General features: G+C 47.3%; 1 protein-coding gene across 1 annotated transcript; it reads left to right on the top strand.

Moving 5' to 3' along the window:
* The first annotated feature begins 1,498 nt into the window (after positions 1-1,498).
* On the top strand, positions 1,499-2,452 carry LOC113408152 (olfactory receptor 52E2-like). The gene has a single exon (XM_026660946.2). The coding sequence runs from the start codon at positions 1,505-1,507 to the stop codon at positions 2,450-2,452; it is 948 nt and encodes a 315-aa protein (XP_026516731.2). The 5' UTR covers positions 1,499-1,504.
* Positions 2,453-3,174: the final 722 nt, after the last annotated feature.

Here is a 3,174-nt window from a genome sequence, read left to right as displayed (position 1 = left end):
TGAATGAGATGTGTGGTTGATCAGTCAGTTCACTACTTTAGATGCTGTTTAACACCCTCCTTGACTGCTAATGGACTGGAAAGTAATACCTCATGCTGCTTCTTCCCAAATGCAGAAGAAAAATATTTCTTAATAACATCTATCTTTTCTGCAACTTTAACAAGTTTCCTTTCTTGCTCTAGAATTTGGCCTAAACCTTTTGTACAATTTCTTTTGTTCTTAATATACTTAATAACCTCCTTTTGGGATCCTTAACCCTGTCAAGCATGGATTTTTCCCAGATGTTTTTAACATCTCTCATCAATTTTCACATATTCCAGTTCACATTGCTTGCTATCATTATGCCATTTCCCCATTTGTTATATATTGCTTCCCCGCCCTTCACAATTTCTCCATTCACTTTGCCATTGAACCAGGTTCTTAGACAAAGCTGTCCACCTCCTTGAATATAGAATCATGGCTTTTTTAGCTATCTAATAATCTCTTCATAAAGAACTCCAAGTTACATTTCTATTTTTATGTCTACATTTTTCCTCCAATCAGTTTTGATGAGAATTTTCCTCAGCTTTGGGGAATTTGCCCTTTGGAAGCACTAAGTGTCTCTAGATATTACTGGTTGGGAACTGTTCTATGTCTGTCAATTTGAATGCAATCAATTCCCTTCTGTTATTTTGTTCTCCTCTATCATATGCCCCCTTCTTTTTGTCTTCTCTAAACAAAACAGTCGCAGACTTTTCAGTCTGTCCGCATACGGCAGCCTCCCCCATTCTAATAGCCTGACTCAGAAATCCGCTTTCTATCTGCTGTATCCTTTATAGAGACTGCGTGACCACAACGGAGCACATATACAGAGCAGGTTAATCTCCATCCCATTCCTTAGGCATCCAGACATTGTCTTTCTTTTGGCCACTACTGCAAATGAGCAGGTGTTTCCGTGGAGCTGTTATCCATGATGCCCAGGATTTTTCCCTGAGGTATGTTTTAGCTGGGATGTTTCCCCTTGGCACATGTCTTGGCGAAGTTTTTTTTTTTTTTTCACTCTCAGATTTTGAACAACCGAGTGAATGGGGAACTTCCTACAGCATGGACTCTCTAGCCTGGCTTTCATTGCATTAAGGAACAATGGTGAATGATCAGTATTCACACTCGTGTTCCCTGCTGGTGCCTATTAAGGTTTCCCACACCATGATGTGTAGGAATTATTTACGCATGAAGCACCATCAAATATGGAATTGGAATTGGTAGGGTCAGTTTTCATAATACATTTATCTGAATAATGAGAATGTAATTTTTTAGTGTGTGAAGAGCGACCAATCTGCTTCACCCATGAGAACAGCCACCAGTAGTGCATGACCTTTCTCATATTAACATTGTCTCTCCATCCAGGCATTTGTACTGCGACCATCACCCTAGACCCTGGGCACATACAGGAAGTCAGGGGAATGTACGGTACATGCAGGAGACACCGTTCTGCCTCAGAGTTGGACACCTTCTCCCCTACTCCATGTCAGATTCCAACACAACCGACTTCACCAACCCCTCCACCTTCATCCTGCTGGGCATTCCTGGCCTGGAGGCAGCCCATATCTGGATCTCCATCCCCTTCTGCACCATGTATGCCATAGCCGTCTTGGGGAACTTCACCATCCTTTTCATTGTGAAGAGGGAGCCGAGCCTCCATAGACCCATGTACTATTTCCTCTGCATGCTGGCCGTCACCGACCTGGTCCTGTCCACTTCCATCCTGCCCAAAATGCTGAGCATCTTCTGGTTCAATACCAGGGAGATAGATTTTGGTGCCTGCCTCTCCCAGATGTACTTCACTGGCTGCTTTTTAGTGATGGAGTCTGGGATCTTCGTGGCCATGGCTTTGGATCGCTATGTGGCCATCTGCAACCCCCTGAGATATTCCACCACCCTGACAAACCACATGGTGGTCAAGATTGGCCTCGCAGTGGTGCTGCGCAGTTGCATATTTGTACTGCCCTGTATCCTCCTAGCGAGGCGGTGGCCATATTGCAGAACCAACATCATCCCCCACTCGTACTGCGAGCACATAGCTGTGGTGAAGCTGGCCTGCGCTGACATCCGCATCAGTAGTTACTATGGACTTTTTGTGCTATTGTCTGTGATCGGTCTGGATGTGATTTTTATTGCCGTGTCCTATATCCAGATCCTCAGGGCCATCTTCAGCCTCCCCACAAAGGAAGCCCGGCTCAAGACTTTTGGGACCTGCAGCTCCCACCTCTGTGTCATTTTAGCCTTTTACATCCCAGCTCTCTTCTCCTCCCTCATGTGCCGGTTTGGCCACACAGTGCCCCTGCATTTCCATATTCTCATTGCCAACATGTACCTCCTGCTGCCCCCCATGCTAAACCCCATCATCTACGGGGTGAGGACCAAACAGATCCGGGACAGGCTGCTCCGGCTCTTTACTTATAAAGGGAGCTAATGTTTTTTCCTAGTGCTCTGGCTCTCAGACTGAGCTCTGTGCAGAGCTGGCTGGTGAGATGGTGCTGGGCCCTCTTCCCTAAATCACTGACTGGACAGTCAAAGAGACTTTAAACCCTTTCCTGGCCCTACTGTGCTGTGTCAGTTTGACAAATTGGGGAATTGGTCTCTGTGTAACTCAGTAAACATAGAGTTGCCACTTTTCTAATGGCTGGTAACTGGATCCCTGAGGTGCTGCCCTGTGACTTGCTTCTTCCCTCAAGGTCCTGCCCCCTCCCTGCCTATTCCCCTGGGGCCCTCCCCTGTTGCTCCCTCCTCTCCTCCCCCATCAGTTCGTGGATCATATCTACATCCCTCCCCTCCCAGCTGGGCTCCCTCTGCTGTGGGACTGGGATGGGAGCTGCTGCAGCCTGACAAGGAGCCTGCAGTGAGTGCAATGAGGACGCAGCACTGGGGCGGACAGGCCAACCATCAGCAGAGAGGGAAGCCAGGAAGCCAAATAAAAGCAGCTGAGGGTTGGGAGCAGGGTTGTGTGGCAGGTGGGTGCGATTGTGCACCATACAGCTTGTAGGCCCTAATGCTCAGCTACCGTATCATTGTGTGGCTCAGTTGATTAATGACATGGGGATAACCCTGCTCAGCAGCCTGGCTAAATAGCTTCCAGATGGAATGATGAAAAGTGTCATTCAGCGCGTATGTTAGAGTCAGCTTCACTGTTCAGCT

This window comes from Terrapene carolina, unplaced genomic scaffold, assembly GCF_002925995.2.
Source record: "Terrapene carolina triunguis isolate 2854851 unplaced genomic scaffold, T_m_triunguis-2.0 Scaffold875, whole genome shotgun sequence".
NCBI lineage: Eukaryota > Metazoa > Chordata > Testudines > Emydidae > Terrapene > Terrapene triunguis.
The sequence above is the reverse complement of the archived record's forward strand: the minus strand, read 5'-3'. Positions and strand labels throughout refer to the sequence as shown.